Source organism: Triturus cristatus, chromosome 10 (genome assembly GCF_964204655.1).
Source record: "Triturus cristatus chromosome 10, aTriCri1.1, whole genome shotgun sequence".
NCBI lineage: Eukaryota > Metazoa > Chordata > Amphibia > Caudata > Salamandridae > Triturus > Triturus cristatus.
In genome coordinates, this window is record NC_140593.1 from 42,721,854 (window position 1) to 42,739,482 (window position 17,629).

At 50.0% G+C, this 17,629-nt stretch overlaps 1 protein-coding gene across 1 annotated transcript in view; it reads left to right on the top strand.

Annotated features, from left to right (window-relative positions):
- MPP1 (MAGUK p55 scaffold protein 1) overlaps nt 1–17,629 on the top strand; it is a 203,656-nt gene that overhangs the window by 159,310 nt on the left and 26,717 nt on the right. The window contains exons 8-11 of the mRNA XM_085630367.1: nt 607–687; nt 1,355–1,435; nt 8,072–8,274; nt 9,417–9,491. Coding sequence (XP_085486493.1) covers nt 607–687; nt 1,355–1,435; nt 8,072–8,274; nt 9,417–9,491 — 440 coding nt within the window. The remainder of the gene's footprint in view (nt 1–606; nt 688–1,354; nt 1,436–8,071; nt 8,275–9,416; nt 9,492–17,629) is intronic.

Below are 17,629 nucleotides of genomic sequence, written 5' to 3' on the forward strand. Positions count from 1 at the left end.
AGGGAATTGAACCCAGGGAAGGCGCATCAAACTAGGGTGGCGCTTGTGGACTTTAGTAAGACCCAGTCTGCCCAGGCTGAGCATCGCGGGGCAGCCTTGAGAGTAAGACGGGCAGTGGGTTACGGAAGATGGTCCTACTCTCTCCTGCCCCCTTCCATGCTCTTTCTTCATCTTTATGTTTCTGGTGTTCTTTCTCACACTAACCCTTCCTCTGTCATTCTCTCCGACGCAACCTTGCCTCTCGCTTTTTCTCTTTACCATTCTGTCTTCTTTCTTCTTGTACCTCTTCCATTTCTCAGCCATTCTTTTCTTTGCTCTCTTTCACTCCCCTTTCTTCCTCTTGTCTTTGGGGTTATATTTGACCCGGATGCCTTTTACTCATGTGTTTACCCTACAGATCCATCATACACTGGCCCTGGGGGGTGTTGTTTGCATTATAGTCACATTTCCCGGCTCCTTATTTCACTTCCTAGTATGTGTTGTTACAAAGTGCTGTTTAAGGGGTGAGCAGTTGTTTTGACGTACTCACATGCAAGTGTTTCACGTGTCCTTTGTCAGCTGGGGTCCCTCTCTGAATCTCTCTAACTGTCCTTTTCTCTGCTACAGTCTTTGATCAGTTGGACGTGGTTTCCTACGAAGAAGTGGTCCCCCTGCCTGCGTTCCAGAGGAAGACCCTGGTACTAATAGGTGAGGCCCCCTCAACACCGCCAAGAGCAGCCTCAGCGTCAGACCTGAGATCTTCTTATGAGGAATCTCACCCCCACCATCACAGGAGGCTGATCTACACCTCATGACTAGCCTTGGGAACCTCACCCCCACCATCACAGGACCCCGATTCTCACCTCATGACTAGCCTTGGGAATCTCACCCCCACCATCACAGGACCCCGATTCTCACCTCATGACTAGCCTTTGGAATCTCACCCCCACCATCACACGACCTCAATTCGCACCTTGCATCTAGCCTTGGGAATCTCACCCTCACCATCACAGGACCCCGATTCTCATCACGCATCTAGCCTTGGGAATCTCACCCCTACCATCACAGTACCCCGATTCTCTCCTTGCAACTAGCCTTGGGAATCTCACCCCCACCATCACAGCACCCCGATCCTCGCCTCGCATCTAGCTCTGGGAATCTCACCCCGACCATCACTGGACCCCGATTCTCACCTTGCATCTAGCCTTGGGAAATCTCACCCCCACCATCACAGGACCCCTATTCTCATCTTGCAACTAGCTTTAGGAATCTCATCCCCACCATCGCAGCTCTTCGATTCTCACCTTACGTCCAGCCTTGATGTAGAGATGTTGACTCCAGAACCCTAACTCTCAGAGCCCTTCTGTTTCCACAGGTGCAAGCGGCGTTGGCCGGAGCCACATCAAGAGTACACTACTCAGCAAGTACTCAGACAAGTTTTCCTACCCAGCACCCCGTAAGTACTCGCTCCCTCCGACACACTGAAGGGTCTTTGCTCCTGCTCACTTTTCTATGTTCTCCCTCCTTGGAATAAGTGGTAAGAGGTCCTGTTGTATTCAGGGTCTTCAAGCCTGAATCCGCCAGTTCCCTACCTTGGATTGCTTCCATTTGAACATTACAATATTGAGAGCTCCACTGAAGGCTAATAATGACTAGTATAGACTTCCTGCTTCAGTGTTTGCATTTCTGTTTCTCCATTTTTAGTTTAGAACATTCTACCCCAGTGTATGAAATATTCATCAGACTCTGTGAAGTCAGTTAGGGGACTGTAGGAAACCCGAACTTTCATCATTTCATCAACATATTGGACATGCAATGGGATCAGTTTAGGAAAATATATCCAGTCTGATATTTTGCAATGATCGCTTTCCATGGTAAACAGGCACTTTCTTTTAGGGAAGCAAACACAAGGAGATGATGGACGTAATGCTGAAATGTTTCAGACAGTCACCCCCAGTCACAGATCTGGGTTGAATACATCATCATTCTTTAGCTCACTTCGCCACACGTTATTCTTATTATTCTTTATTGTTTGATTAATTAAAATCGTACAATGAGACAACAACTATAAAAATCCGATTAATAAATGCAGGACAGATAAAAACAAGAATAAATAATGCAATATTCACTTCGCCACACCATTTCAGACCCAGCCATTTGCAAATCAGTCTTGACCCTGTTCCTCCTGGGAACAGTCCGAACTGCCAAGCCAGGTCTTCCCTGGATCAGAAACAAGCATCCTGGGATTTCAGGTTAACACCCCTCATCAGCCAGGCTAGCTTGAATCAAGTGAGCAAGGGACCCACGTCTCGGCATACCCTGCCAACTTAGGGCAAAGCAAACACAAGGAGATGATGGACGGAGAGCTGTAACTTTTCAGACACTCACCCCTACTAACAGGTCTGTGTAGAATCCATCATTGTTCTTTAGCTCACTTCACCACCCCAGTTTAGACCCAGCCAAATGCAAATCCGTCTTGAACCTGTTTCTCATTGGAACAGCCCAGTCCGAACTGCCAAGCAAGTTCTTCCCTGGACAGGTAACAAGGATCCTGGGACCGGTTTCGGGGTAACACCCCTCATCAGCCAGGCTGGCTTGGCAGTAAGGACAGGACTGTTCTCATGAGGAACAGGGTCAAGACTAATTTTCATATGGCTGGGACTGAACTGGGGTGGCTAAGTGAGCTAAAGAATGATGATGGATTCAACCCAGACCTGTGACTGGGGGTGAGTGTCTGAAATGTTTCAGTGGTCCGTCCATCATCTCCTTGTGTTTGCCAACTTTCTTTTAGGAGCCTGCATCTGGGAATTATTCTATTGTGTACTCGCTGCCTAGGAATAATCCCTTTAACATCTTGAAATAATTATATTATGCACATATGATCTTAAAATGTTACATTTGCTTACCCAGCACCTTAGACTTCTCTCTCTCTCTCTCTCTCTCTCTCTCTCTCTGTTGGAATAATTGTTTTTGTATGCTCTTTGCTTTAGAGTATTATTTTTGTCTAGTCTCTTTAAATTAGTCCTTTGCATGGCTTTGAATTCTTACTCTGCATGTCACTGTTCTTGTTTCACTGCTTGGTATTTTCCTTGGCGCTATGTACCCGGGATCACCAACCATCAGTTGTGGGCACCCACCCTCACTTAATGGGAGACATTTCTGACTTCAGAATAATTTCTCCTCTGACTGGTCACCGTTTCATTCTCATCAAGCGCTCTGAAGTCACCGCAAGTTAGCATGCAGCGGTCGACAAAACTCCCAAATATGTAAAATAAATACACCATTTACTGTAACTTTAGAATAATTTCTACCTGTGCCTGTGGTCTCCTTGTATAATTCCTTTGCATCTCTGTATCTTCGAAAGGGGAGCGCGCGGAACTGATAAAGATGATCATTCCAGGTGAACTGAAGTTAAGCTTGACACTCCCTGGCCATTGGAATTTTGAAATAGGTGTCGTTCAGATCTAATTTCACTAACCAATCTTTGCTTAACAGCTTCCCTCAAATAATGGATCCCTTCCACCTTGAAATGTCTCCAGGTTAGGAACCTGCTCTGGTCTCTCACATTTATCACAGGTCTCCACCTCTTGTCTTCTCTACAATGAAAAAAAGGACTCACAAAAACGTTGCTCTCTAAAGACAACTGAAGGATTGCTGCCTTCAATTATAAGGTCTTCACCTCCTCTTCTACAACCTGCTGTTGTAGAATAACTACTTTAAAGGGCTCCTGGCAGAAATCTATCTTGGACCCATGGACGGTCTTCAAGACCCACGGATCTTGTGTTGTTGTTCCCCAGATGTGGGAAAAGAGTCTGAGGCGACCGAACACCTTTCCCAAGGAAGAAGGTAAACCTGCAGTACTCAACGTGGTATCCAGTTGAGTCTTGTCCTCTTGACCTATTTTCTCTCCCTGATGGAAATGTCCATTTTGGGGACAAAAAGATCTGGCCTGAAAGCTTCTGACTTGAAATCCTCTTCCGAAACCTCTTCCTCTTCCAAAAGTTTAAGTGGGACTTCTGTGAGCCACAGACTGCAGAAAGTCCTCTTCTGCCGGCCGGTCCAAAAACACTTGGACTGAACATATTAGTCTGCGCCTTATCACGAGCTATACATGTTGCCACATATTTGCTTAATGTTTTAATTATGTCTTCCTCAAATAGAAGACCCTTTGGATTCTTGGATGGCTCTTTTTCCTCCAAGTCACCAAGCTTTGGGCTCATTCAAACAACCTTGCACCTTTCTGTATTCAGTGCGGCATTATCTTTCCCTAGGAAGACCATGGCTCTTTGACTCCACCACCTGAGGAGGTCCCTGTCTATAGAGTGGTCATTGACATGAGCCACTTCCACCATATCAATAGTGCTTGCCGGGGGCCCAACCACATCGAGCAAGCAGTCCTGGCATGACTTCCGGGACCTCTCCAGTCCCTTCCTTGGGTCCCGACCCAGTTTTAAAAGTAACGTGATTAACTCTCGCTCAAATTTATGTGTGAGGGATACTTTGCAGGGCCGGACTGGTGGGTCACTAGGGTGGGGACCAGTTTTAGACCCTTGGGGGCATTTTTCTTACTGGAGCCGGTTTTGCAGCATGGCTGCAATGTCTGCCTACAGCAACAGAAGCAGCACAAAGCTTTCCGCTAGCACCCCCTGGGGCCACCCAAGCTTTTTGCCAGGGCCAGTTTCAGATCCCAGTCCGACCCTGATACTTTGTCCTTTATTATGGGACTTGAACATTTGGCCTTCAAAACATTTTGTGCCCCCTTATCAAGTGGATTCCAAATCCAACGTTTTATACATTTAGCTAAGTGGTCTTGTGGCCACCACTGAGCACTATGCCGGTTGGGGGTACAGGATGGTGAACACAGGCTCAGAACTCAATATGCATACAACAGCAAATCACTATCGAGCCAAATACTCACTTTTATGAAAAAAGAAAAGTATTTTATTACTACCGCTAACCACACAAAGAAAAAATGTGACATCCCCAAACAATTGCACAGTCCTCACCTGAGGTCGGGCCTCTAGTATTTATTTTTTCTATGCCTCCACTGTCCTTTTTTGAATCCAAATAACAGACCAACATGTCCACCACTCATTTTAATTTCATATTTCCATATACTAATTCACCACCAATCCTTTTTGGGTTCCGGAGTGATGTGCTACTCGACGAAAAGCACTTCAACACCTCATCAGGGGTGGCAAGCACTATATAAATGCAAACCCTTCCCTCTTCTATCCCTACACTATCCTTTTCAATCCAAATAGCAGACTAATGTCCACCGCTCAAATAAATTTTATATTTCACTGCACTAATTCACCACAAATGCTTTTTGTGTTCCAGAGTAGCGTGCTACTTGCCAAAAAAGCGCTTTGACGACTTGTTTGGGGTAATAAATGCTTTATAAATGCAATTACAATCTGGGGGGAACATTTCCCCTCCTAAGGGGTCATTAATGGTAACTTTGGAAGTAGAGGGGGAATCCGACTCCATAAAGAAGCCGTTCTCATCAAGGTCCCCTTGATCTAGGTCCAGAACATACTCATATTTTGGGTTCTCATTAAGAGGTTCTTCCTCACACAACATCAGAAATCTGAATGCCAGTCAGGGCATCTGAGACCACTGTGCCGCATCCGACAACCTTCAATTTTTGTGTTGCGCGGGACACCCAGACTCTGTGAGGTGATTAGACCTCCTCATCTTTGTAAGGTGCTTATACCTCCCAATCTCCTGGAGGTGCTCGGACCTCCTATCTTTATGAGGCGTTGCCCCTTTTTGGATATGCTCACTCTTTATTTTGCTCTTACCTCCTTTAGCGACCTGAGGCAAGTGTTCACCTGAGGAGGACCCGTGCTCCTCAGCACTCTGAATACCTCTTAATGCCATGACCTGATCAAGGGTCTCGCTCAAACAAGAGCGCATTCCACTTTGAATGACTCTTTTAATCATGTCTTCATTAAGCTTCCCCTGTGGGGTCCCAAGGATCTCTCCCTCTGATCAAACTTTTATATAAATATAGTAATAAACCAATTTAGCCAAATAAGAACTCCCAGGAACAGTCTGTGTATTTAACAGGAACACTGATAAATACATCTGTATATATATTTGGTCCAAGGATAGAGTTAATATTGGCACTCTAGCACCAGTATTAAAATAATGGCTCTTCAGATGCCAAACGCCGTCGATAGTCCGTAAAGCACGCAGACCGACTCCACAGCCGATCATTACAAAGGGGACACCCCAGCAACAACCTAGGATCGTTATGACCATACTGCTCGAGGCCCGAACCAAGATGGCATTGCACATCGTGTTAGGGGCCGTTGTCGGGTGAATTCCTCTGAAGCCCGTCGCCCCAATGCAGCCTACCGTGGCTGCCCTAGCCCTGGGCTGATCAGGTTGGGTGCCACTGGGATCGCGGCAGGCGGCCCCTGCAGCCCGTGTCTTCAGCCACTGAGGTGGGATCGTGGCTACTGGTCCATGCAGCCGGTCTCCAAACACCAAGGTGCGAGCGGAGCACTGAACCACTGGGAGAACCAGTACGCGGCGCTTCTGATTCTAAACAGAGCTTGCCTTATTATTAATGCTCTAAACAGAGAAACCACATCAAGAAAACAGTCAATATTAATAACAAATGGTGGTTACTTATCTGCGAGGAGCAGAATTTAAAAGAGGTAAGGTACTCACTACATGGACTCCTTATGTGCGGTGACTGTTCTATTCTGGAATTTGTTGGTGTCATGTAAACTAGTTTCAAGTGCTGCGTAGAGTGACATTAAAGGAATAATGCATGATGGGAGCCTCCGGTCTTGTAAGGAAATTCAGAAGCAATGAATTTAGAGCTTGTTTCTCAAGTGAGGCTGTCGTGTTGGGGGGTGGTTAGCTGGATGAGTGCAAAGAATGTCCAGGGTGCCATGTTGCACATGGATGGTCTGGTGTGTCAAGTAGTGCGTACAGACGCCAGGGCCTAAAGATATGCAGTAGGAGGGTAGACATGGGAGGAGGCTGTTGCAGTAGGGGGGCATTCGTGGGGAGGTTTCCACAGCTTGCCGCAGCATTAGAATGCCGGCTCCTTGGTTGTGATGACGCTCCGCTGCACACCACTGCTGGGGATCTGTATGAAGTTGGAGGCCCAGCCTGTCTCCGCTACCAGGGTTAGCTTCTTTGGTTGTGATGGCCGTCCGCTGTACACCACTGCTGGGGATCTGTATGAAGTTGGAGGCCCAGCCTGTCTCCGCTACCATGGTTAGCTTCTTTTCTTGTGATGGCCGTCCGCTGCACACCACTGCTGGGGATCTGTATGCGGTTGGAGGCCCAGCCTGCCACAGCACCAGAATGCCGGCTCCTTGGTTGTGATGACGCTCCGCTGCACACCACTGCTGGGGATCTGTATGAAGTTGGAGGCCCAGCCTGTCTCCGCTACCATGGTTAGCTTCTTTTCTTGTGATGGCCGTCCGCTGCACACCACTGCTGGGGATCTGTATGCGGTTGGAGGCCCAGCCTGCCACAGCACCAGAATGCCGGCTCATTGGTTGTGATGACACTCCACTGTACACCACTGCTGGGGATCTGTATGTGGTTGGAGGCCCAGCCTGCCTCCGCTACCAGGGTTAGCTTCTTTGGTTGTGATGGCCGTCCGCTGTACACCACTGCTGGGGATCTGTATGCGGTTGGAGGCCCAGCCTGCCACAGCACCAGAATGCCGGCTCCTTGGTTGTGATGACACTCCACTGTACACCACTGCTGGGGATCTGTATGTGGTTGGAGGCCCAGCCTGCCTCTGTACCATGGTTAGCTTCGTTGGTTGTGATGGCACTCCGCTACACACCACTCCTGGGGAGCTGGACACAGTTGGAGGCTTAGCTTGCCTCTGCTACCTTGGTTGTGATGGTCGTCCGCTGCACACGACTGCTGGAGAGATTTATGCTGTTGGAGGTCCAGCCGGCCTCCGCTATCATAGTTGGTTTCTTTGGTTGCGATGGTCGTCCGCTACACACCACTGCTGGGGAGCTGGACCCAGTTGGAGGCTTAGCTTGCCTCTGCTACCATGATTTGCTTTCCTCTGTTGTGATGATAGTCTGTGCTTGGTCTGTTGCAGATACCACCCGCCCCCAGAAGAAGAGCGAGGAGAACGGCAAGGACTATCACTTCATCTCCAATGAGGAGATGACCAAGGGCATCTCCACCAACGAGTTTCTAGAGTACGGTAGCCACCAGGGGTACATGTTCGGCACCAAGTTTGAGACAGTACATCAGATCCACCAACAGGGCAAGATCGCCCTCCTCGACATTGAGCCTCAGGTGCGTAGAGCATACCCGTCTACACTGCCTGTCTGTTCCTATAGCTGCCTCTCCAACCTCCAGCTTTGAGCATGCCCTTAACCTACCTGCTGTGTCTTCTAACTGATGTGACTCTTCAACCTACAGCTATGATCATACCTTCAGTCTAAACACTCTCTCTTCCACCCATCTGTCTCTCCAACCTCCTGCTGTGAGCATACCTCCAGTCTATATGCTGTCTCTCTGCCCATCTGTCTCTCCAACCTCCAGCTGCGAGCATACCTCCAGTCTGCATGCTGTGTCTTCCACCCATCTGTCTCTCCAGCTATGAACATACCTCCAGTCTGCATGCTGTCTCTTCCACCCATCTGTATTTCCAACCTCCTGCTGTGAGCATACCTCCAGTCTATATGCTGTCTCTCTGCCCATCTGTCTCTCCAACCTCCAGCTGCGAGCATACCTCCAGTCTGCATGCTGTGTCTTCCACCCATCTGTCTCTCCAGCTATGAACATACCTCCAGTCTGCATGCTGTCTCTTCCACCCATCTGTATTTCCAACCTCCTGCTGTGAGCATACCTCCAGTCTATATGCTGTCTCTCTGCCCATCTGTCTCTCCAACCTCCAGCTGCGAGCATACATCCAGTCTGCATGCTGTGTCTTCCACCCATCTGTCTCTCCAGCTATGAACATACCTCCAGTCTGCATGCTGTCTCTTCCACCCATCTGTCTTTCCAACCTCCAGCTGTGAGCATACTTCCAGTCTACATGCTGTCTCTTCCGCTCGTATGTCTCTCCAGCCTCCAGCTGTGAACATGCCTCCCATCTACATGCTGTCTCTTACATCCATCTGTCTCTGCAGCTGTGAACATACCTCCAGTCTACATGTTGTCTCTTACACCAATCTGTCTCTCCAGCTGTGAACATACCTCCTGTCTACATGCTCTCTTCCACCCATCTGTCTCTCCAACCTCCAGCTGTGAGCATACCTCCAGTCTACATGCTGTCTCTTCCACCCATCTCTCTCTCCAACCTCCAGCTGTGAGCATACCTCCAGTCTGCATGCTTAGGGTGGAGGTTGGTACTGACACCAGTCACGCTGCAGGGCCAGTAGGGGTGGAGGTTGGTACTGACACCTCACTAATCTTCTTCTCCATGTCCACAGACACTGAAGATTGTCCGAACAGCAGAGCTTTCCCCCTTCATCGTCTTCATCGCCCCTACAGAGAAGGCAGATCAGGTGAGATGCTCTATCTCTGAACTGGTTTCAGTATCCGGAGTGTGTCTGACAGTGAAGGTGGATGAGAGGAGTGCGCAGGCATCGGGACAGGATGGCCTGCAGAGGGCACCGGCTCTCTGAAGAGGGACAGAGGTCTGGATTGTATGAAAACAAGGGTTCGCAGGGTCCAGTCCTCTGCTCCAGGCTGAGGGTCAGCAGCAGGTCCAGTCCTCTGCTCCAGGCTGAGGGTCAGTATGCGGTTTCAGCGCTCTCCTCCAGACTGAAGGTCAATAGGAGGTCAGTAGGGGGTTCCAGCGCTCGCCTACAGACTGAAGGTCAATAGAAGGTCAGTAGGCTTTTCCAGCGCTCAGGTCCAGGCTGAAGGTCAGTAGGTGCTTCCAGCTCTCAGTTCCAGGCTGAAGGTCAGTAGGAGGTCAGTACGTGGTTCTAGCGCTCAGCTCCAGGCTGAAGGTTAGTAGGAGGTCAGTAGGCGGTTACGGGGCTCGCCTCCAGACTGAAGGTCAATAGAAGGTCAGTAGGCTTTTCCAGCGCTCAGCTCCAGACTGAAGGTCAGTAGGAGGTCAACAGGCAGTTCCAGTGCTCAGTTCCAGGCTGAAGGTCAGTAGGAGGTCAGCAAGCGGTTCCAGTGCTCAGCTCCAGGCTGAAGGTCAGTAGGAGGTCAGCAGGCGGTTCCAGTGCTCAGCTCCAGGCTGAAGGTCAGCAGGCGGTTCCAGCACTCAGCTCCAGGCTGAAGGTTAGTAGGAGGTCAGTAGGAGGTTCCAGTGCTCAGCTCCAGGCTGAAGGTTAGTAGGAGGTCAGTAGGAGGTTCCAGCGGCCAGGTCCAGGCTGAAGGTCAGTAGGTTGTTCCAGCGCTCAGCTCCAGGCTGAAGGCCAGTAGGAGGTCAGCAGGCAGTTTTAGCGCTCAGCCCCAGGCTGAAGGTCAGTAGGAGGTCAATAGGCGGTTCCAGCACTCAGCTCCAGGCTGAAGATTAGTAGGAGGTCAGTAGGTGGTTCCAGCGCTCAGCTCCAGGCTGAAGGTCAGTAGGCGGTTCCAGCGCTCAGCTCCAGGCTGAAGGTAAGTAGGTGGTCAGTAGGCGGTTCCAGCACTCAGCTCTAGGCTGAAGGTCAATAGGAGGTCACTAGGCGGTTCCAGTGCTCAGCTCCAGATTGATGGTCAGTAGGAGGTCAGTAGCCGGTTCAAGTGCTCATCTCCAGACTGAAGGTCAGTAGGAGGTCAGTAGGCGGTTCCAGCGCTCAGCACCAGCTCCAGCCTGAAGGTTAGTAGAAGGTCAGTAGGTGGTTCCAGCGCTCAGCTCCAACCTGCAGGTTAGGACGTCAGTAGGCGGTTCCAGTGCTCGGCTCCAGCCTGACGGTCAGTAGGAGGTCAGTAGCCAGTTCCAGCGCTCATCTCCAGACTGAAGATCAGTAGGTGGACATTAGGCGGTTCCAGCGCTCACCTCCAAACTGAAGATTAGTAGGAGGTCAGTAGGTGGGTCCAGTGCTCAGCTCCAACATTAAGGTTAGTAGGAGGTCAGTAGGCAGTTCCAGCGCTCAGCTCTAGCCTGAAGGTCAGTAGGAGGTCTGCAGGTGGTTCCAGCACTCAGCTCCAGGCTGAAGGTCAGTAGGTGGTTCCAGCGCTCAGCTTCAGGTTGAAGGTCAGTAGGAGGTCAGCAGGCGGTTCCAGTGCTCAGCTCCAGGCTGAAGGTCAGTAGGAGGTTAGTAGGCGGTTCCAGCGCACAGCTGCAGGCTGAAGGTCAGTTGGAGGTTAGTAGGCGCTTCCAGCGCTCAGCTCAAGGCTGAAGGTCAGTAGGTGGTTCCAGTGCTAAGCTCCAGGCTGATGGTCAGTAGGAGGTCAGCAGGCGGATCCAGCGCTCCGCTCTAGACTGAAGGTCAGTAGGAGGTCAGCAGGCAGTTCCAGCACTCAGCTCCAGGCTGAACGTCAGTAGGTCAGTAGGCGGTTCCAACGCTCAGCTCCAGGCTGAAGGTCAGTAGGAGGTCAGTAGGTGGTTCCAGCGCTCCGCTCCAGGCTGAAGGTTAGTAGGAGTTCAGTAGGTGGTTCCAGCGTTCAGCACCAGGCTGAAGGTTAGTAGGAGGTCAGTAGGTGGTTCCAGCGCCCAGCTCTAGGATGAAGGTCAGTATGAGGTCAGTAGGCGGTTCTAGCCCTCAGCTCCGGCCTGAAGGTTAGTGGGCATTTCCAAGGCTTGGCTACAGCCTGATGGTTAGTAGCCAGTTCTAGCGCTCAGCTCCGGCCTGAAGGTTAGTGGGCATTTCCAAGGCTTGGCTACAGCCTGATGGTTAGTAGCCAGTTCTAGCGCTCAGCTCCGGCCTGAAGGTTAGTGGGCATTTCCAAGGCTTAGCTACAGCCTGATGGTTAGTAGCCAGTCCTAGCGCTCAACTCTGGGCTGAGGTGCACTAACTTGTTCCAGTGCTTGGCTCCTAGTTGAGGGTCAGTCAGCAGTTCCAGCACTCGGCTTCGGACTGCGGGTAGTAGCTTGCTCCAGTGCTCCGCTCCTGGTTCAGGTCAGTAGCCAGTCACTTCTAGTCCTCAGCTCCAAGCTGAGGATCAGCATTCCTCCACTGCTCCTCTCACCGGTTGTTCTGCAGTTGGGTGCTCGAGTGAGCCAGTGATGCTGCACATTACTGCCTCTAAGAAGACCCTTTTACAATAATCCACTGTGCGCGCTAACTGTGAAAGCCGCTACCTCCTGTCTTGCCTGAATCCTGCCACACGCTGACCTTGCGGCACAGAAGACCCACGTTCACACACAAACACAGCAGCTTATGCATGACTCGGGTTCTGGAGTCCAAAGTACTCTTGTTTTTAAGCAGGTATTTTAAGTAATGACATTTCAGATCATTGCACCAATCCCACCCCTTGTGCATAAGTTCTGCTAATTACCCTTAGGTGTAGAATGTGGTATCAGTGAGCAGTAGACATTGTATTTTAAACTAAGCCCAACTAAGGTCTTCTGGATTTCTTCCTTGGTAGTGAGGGAATCTCTCTGCACTAGAGATCAGGCCCCAGACTGACCGCCATCTTAGTTTTGGGATCTTGGGTGCATTCATTCTTGACTGCAGGGCTGCTCTTCACAGCCTCTGAGCAGCCCTGTCTATTCACTGCACATAAGAAGGGGTAACTCTCCAGTGGGTGCTCTCTCTCTGTATAAGGGTGGTTGAACTGTGCGCATCCACTACATGTTCCGGGCATCCCTGTACAGTGTATATGCACTGCTTGTGGGAGGATCTTGAACTGTGAGCATTCACTGTGCATTAAGTGCGTCCCTGTACAGCGTGTATGCGCTGCTTGTGGGAGAGTCTTGAACTGTGATCATTCACTGTGCGTTCAGTGCGTCCCTGTACAGCGTGTCTGCGCTGTTTGTGGGAGAGTCTTGAACTGTGATCATTCACTGTGCGTTCAGTGCGTCCCTGTACAGCGTCTCTGCGCTGTTTGTGGGAGAGTCTTGAACTGTGATCATTCACTGTGCGTTCAGTGCGTCCCTGTACAGCGTGTATGCACTGCTTGTGGGAGGGTCTTGAACTGTGATCATTCACTGTGCGTTCAGTGCGTCCCTGTACAGCGTGTATGCACTGCTTGTGGGAGGGTCTTGAACTGTGAGCATTCACTGTGCGTTCAGTGCATCCCTGTACAGCGTGTATGCGCTGCTTGTGGGAGGGTCTTGAACTGTGATCATTCACTGTGCTTTCAGTGCGTCCCTGTACAGCGTGTATACGCTGCTTGTGGGAGGGTCTTGAACTGTGAGCGTTCACTGCGCCCCTGTACAGTGTGTATACGCTGCTTGTGGGAGGGTCTTGAACTGTGAGCGTTCACTGCGCGTTCAGTGCGTCCCTGTACAGTGTGTATGCGCTGCTTGTGGGAGGGTCTTGAACTGTGAGCATTCACTGTGCGCTCAGTGCGTCCCTGTACAGCGTGTATACGCTGCTTGTGGGAGGGTCTTGAACTGTGAGCGTTCACTGCACGTTCAGTGCGTCCCTGTACAGTGTATATGTGCTGCTTGTGGGAGAGTCTTGAACTGTGATCATTCACTGTGCGTTCAGTGCGTCCCTGTACAGCGTGTATGCGCTGCTTGTGGGAGGGTCTTGAACTGTGAGCGTTCACTGCACGTTCAGTGCGTCCCTGTACAGTGTATATGTGCTGCTTGTGGGAGGGTCTTTGAACTGTGAGCATTCACCGTGCGTTCAGTGCATCCCTGTACAGCGTGTATACGCTGCTTGTGGGAGGGTCTTGAACTGTGTGCGTTCACTGCGCGTTCAGTGCATCCCTGTACAGTGTGTATACGCTGCTTGTGGGAGGGTCTTGAACTGTGAGCATTCACTGTGCGTTCAGTGCGTCCCTGTACAGCGTGTATGCGCTGCTTGTGGGAGAGTCTTGAACTGTGAGCATTCACTGTGCGTTCCGTGCGTCCCTGTACAGTGTGCATGCACTGCTTGTGGGAGGGTCTTTGAAATGTGAGCATTCACCGTGCGTTCAGTGCATCCCTGTACAGCGTGTATGCGCTGCTTGTGGGAGGGTCTTGAACTGTGAGCGTTCACTGTGCGTTCAGTGCGTCCCTGTACAGCGTGTATGCGCTGCTTGTGGGAGAGTCTTGAACTGTGAGCATTCACTGTGCGTTCCGTGCGTCCCTGTACAGCGTGTATGCGCTGCTTGTGGGAGGGTCTTTGAACTGTGAGCATTCACTGTGCGTTCAGGAGATGTAAATGTAAATGACAGCATTTGTAAAGTGCACAGCTACCTCCGGAGAGATGTCCCAGAGCTGGAGGCCGTCGGGAAGATTAAACAAGTTATTGCCCAGAGTCACATGCAGGTGGGTTAACCTGCCGCCGGGGATCGAACCGTTAACCCTGTGGTCCGGAGTCAGGCACCCTGGCCGCTGAGCCACACCTCTTCCGTTCAATGTGTCCCTGTACAGCAGTGGTCAAAATGCTGTGACCCCGTGAAAAAAAATCATTGGGGCCCCCCTCAAAATTGTTTATCAATTATTCTATTAAACTGGCTATGTTTAAATTTGTTGAGACTCAAACACTGCAGATAAGTTCTGTTACTGTATTTAAAATGCAATTAAATTCATGATTTTCAAACATACTATTCTGGTCAGACAGGCCTTACTAACGTGTAAATGTATCCACAGTGTGATTATCAAAATGGGGTGGGGGTTTGAAGAATATTTGGAGTCAACCGCGAACTAGCCTCGGCAATTGTCAACAAATTAGACGTGTGGCACCAAGGACGAAGGGTTGATGTGCCGAGTTTCACCTGAGATCGCTGTGCCTGGGGGATGCTGTTGGATAGTTGCTGGGACCCTCAGAAGGTAAGTTATCGACTCAGGAAGGAATGGCCTGTGACTACGACGACGGACGACTGGTAGTCAATGGCGACTCGACTTCAGTCAGACAGAAGAGGACTTTGTGGGACATTGACTGTGCACACAGGACCTCGTCACCATCTTAATGGACCAAAGAATCCCTACAGGAAGACCCCGTCACCCGCATTGCATCCACCGCATCCTTAGAGCATCTTCAGCATCCTTCATCCCTTGCATCAGGACCACTCCATGGGAATCCACTGCAACGCGTATAAAGTAGCTAGAACTGCTGAAGGACTGCGTCTTCTGTGAAGGTAACGGTTCTTGAGAACCTTGCTGGTCCCCCTGAGCAGCTCACTGACGGAGTCGGTCGCCCCAAGTACTTCTAACTGACCGCATTTACACATACACACATTTTTCTTGAAAAAGTTTCTACGTGTCCAACTCGTTGTCTTTGCTAAGACTTGTTCGTGGTTGAGTGACATAGCATTGATTTATTATGGCTTGTAAAATCTATCCCTCTTGAACCCTGCGGTGAATCTTTTTCCTTCTAGTGGCTAGATTCTCATAAAATGCAGCCTATTTTTGTAAATTGGTGTCTCATTGATTTGTTCTTCAATTGGCTTGGTGCTGGTTAAATGCTTAACCCTTGTTCCTCTGTGTAAGCCTTGCTGCTCCGTGCCACAGCTACCAAGGATTGAGCTGAGGGTTTGACAGGCGAAACCCAACGCTCCCAAAGGAGGCTAAGTAAGCGTATGACATGGTGAGGTTGCACTACTGCACATTATAATACACCCCATTTCCTCACATTGTTCACCTGAGCTGCCGCTGAGGTCCATCCATTGCTGAACGTGAGTTGGGCTGTAGCAAGTTGATGGATTCTCAGACGTGCACCATGCATATAACCATGGAGCACCTTCTAGGCATTAAAAGGAATGACGACTCTGCTGTTGCGTGCTGCATGCCATAGACCAGTGGTTTCAAAGGAGAAGTATACGGGTTCACGTAGGTGAGTGTGACTTTCAAGAGCTCCTGTCTCCTCCACTCCACCAGCACTACGTGTCTCCTTGCGGCGAGATTGTTGCGCTTCTCCTTGTTCGCGGCTGCGACGAGGTCTGAGAACGGTCATGGTGCAGACCTATGCCTGGCTCATAGAGACGAGAAGTTCTTCTCTTGTTTTCATAAGGGTGGTCTACGTACCTCTGTGGTGGCAGACGTCACCTTGCAAGCTCCAAGGTGAGCTCATGCTTCTGACGCTGCCAAGGTTCCTGGAATCTTTTCATAAAAGAGTCCTAGGAAGAGTATTCGGGACGCAAACGCTGGATGGCGGAATAATGCCCAGCATGTGAATCCAGAAAACTCTCCAAGCTACGACACTACTCTTACTGGTAAGTAACCATTTTGTTTTCAGGGGAGGCACAAAGTTAGGCTGACGTTTGTCAGTTCCACCTGAGGCGCAGTCGGTTTCTTGAGGAGCAGAGAGTAAGTCTCAGTGGCCAGTGGCGTAACGAAACTTGAGGGGGCCCCCCTGCAAAGTACATGAAGGGGGCCCCCCATTCTCCTCGCCAGTCAAGAGCCCTCAGGCCAGCGACCCGCCATACTGCAGGGGCTCACCCCAGCCATAAAAAAAGGATTCTGGTTCCTCTATTGGTCACATCCGCCCTCTCATCGAGCGATTTACATACATCAGTAAATGCTGCTGCGCCCTCCAGCAAAGTTACATAACACTGCCTCCAGCCGGCCCACCAAACACATCCTCCTACTTGATGAGCCACCTTCAAGCGAAGCCCTCTCAGTTAACCACCTCCAAACTCAGATCACTTCCATCGTGCCTGCTACTAACTCATCCATTACACTCTACCCTCACCCCTATGAAACCCGCAATTATGCTTTTCTGCCCGCCTTTAAAACCACCCCTCGGATGTCACTGCAAACCTGTGACCGCCGCCTACTGCTCCCCTGTCCATCACCCACAGAAAGACTGATGACCGGTCACCATCTAACCACTGCCTACCAGTAAAGACAGAGCCTTTCAGCTGCTGGCCTCCCCAATGCCACTATGGAAGTTTTAAAAATGTTGAACAATCTCTGCAACTGACCACCTCAAAACATTTCTTCCTGCTAGCCTATACGGCATCAAAGCCGTTCCTGCTACTTTTCATCCTCTGCATGATGCACACAATAATATCAAATGTACAAAGGGTCAGATTTTTGTTTCCTCACGCCAACATTAATTTACACTATGTACCCCACTAAACCATACCTGCTGACAAAGGCAAACCAGATCCCATATGTAGCACCAGTCAACAAGTACCCCAAGGACAAACACCAGAGAGAATGAGCGATTCATGAATTAAACCTACAATGACAACGTAGCATTTCCCCACCAACTGTCAGCCCAGCGAAGTCTGCAACCGCACAGTAGCCATCAATACCAGCAACGTCTAAAGCGCATTTCCACTTCCTTTCTTTGGCAGCTCCTGATACATATACGTATGCCTTCTGGGCGCCATCTACCACAGACCACAGCATTCTTTGTGTCCCTAAGACTAACCGAATGCTGTCGGTGAACGCTTCTCTTCCCCCTTCCTTACTAATAACTAATGGCGGATAACGAAAAAAAAATATAGTATTTTCTTATGCAAATAGCGTATCTAGCACTTGCTGCCCGCAGTCCTCGCCAGATCCACCCAAATCAATATTCTGCTATCGCACCATCCTGTCACCCCTATTATTATCTGAAGATATTTTTTTATCCCTTCCTTGAACTGGGAAAAGCAATACTTTGCACAAAAACAAGTCCCTTTAAAACCTTTGCTACTTACAGACTCGCAAAGC